The sequence below is a fragment of the Sinocyclocheilus anshuiensis genome, unplaced genomic scaffold (assembly GCF_001515605.1).
Source record: "Sinocyclocheilus anshuiensis isolate Anshui unplaced genomic scaffold, SAMN03320099.WGS_v1.1 C31710624, whole genome shotgun sequence".
In the NCBI taxonomy this organism is placed as follows: Eukaryota; Metazoa; Chordata; class Actinopteri; order Cypriniformes; family Cyprinidae; genus Sinocyclocheilus; species Sinocyclocheilus anshuiensis.
Genome location: NW_015602622.1, coordinates 1 through 471, shown reverse-complemented (window position 1 = coordinate 471; position 471 = coordinate 1). Strand labels below are relative to the sequence as shown.

At 41.2% G+C, this 471-nt stretch overlaps 1 protein-coding gene across 1 annotated transcript; it reads left to right on the top strand.

The window, feature by feature from the left end:
* Positions 1 to 3: 3 nt before the first annotated feature.
* Positions 4 to 349, top strand: LOC107682149 (importin subunit alpha-1-like; the record flags this gene model as incomplete). The annotated part of the gene is made up of 2 exons (XM_016478492.1): positions 4 to 51; positions 143 to 349. Coding segments are annotated over 2 exons (252 nt in total), but the record flags the coding sequence as incomplete, so codon positions are not given.
* Positions 350 to 471: the final 122 nt, after the last annotated feature.

The following is a 471-nucleotide window of genomic DNA, read 5'->3' as shown; positions in this document are numbered from 1 at the left end:
GAGGTCATCAATGCTGGCATTGTGCCTTACCTGGTGGAAGTTCTCAGACGGGTGCGTTGCCACAAGAACACAGTAGAACACTTGTCCGTGAAGCTGTGTCCATGATTTATTTTGAACTAATTTTTCTCTCATACTTGTGCAGGGTGACTACAAGACCCAGAAGGAGGCAGTTTGGGCAGTGACCAACTACACCAGCGGAGGCACAGTAGATCAAGTGGTTTACCTTGTTCAGGCCAACGTACTAGAACCCTTGTTGAACCTGCTCTCCACTAAGGACAGCAAAACTATTCTTGTCATCTTGGATGCAATCACCAATATCTTTTTGGTATGCTTTTTGTTGACATGAAATAAGAAGTCACACAATCTATTTTCTGAATGCATGTTATATATCTTGAGACATGCACAGATGAATTGTTGACCCAAGTCTCAACAACCGATGCATAGAACCTTTTTTTTTTTTTTTTTTTTTTT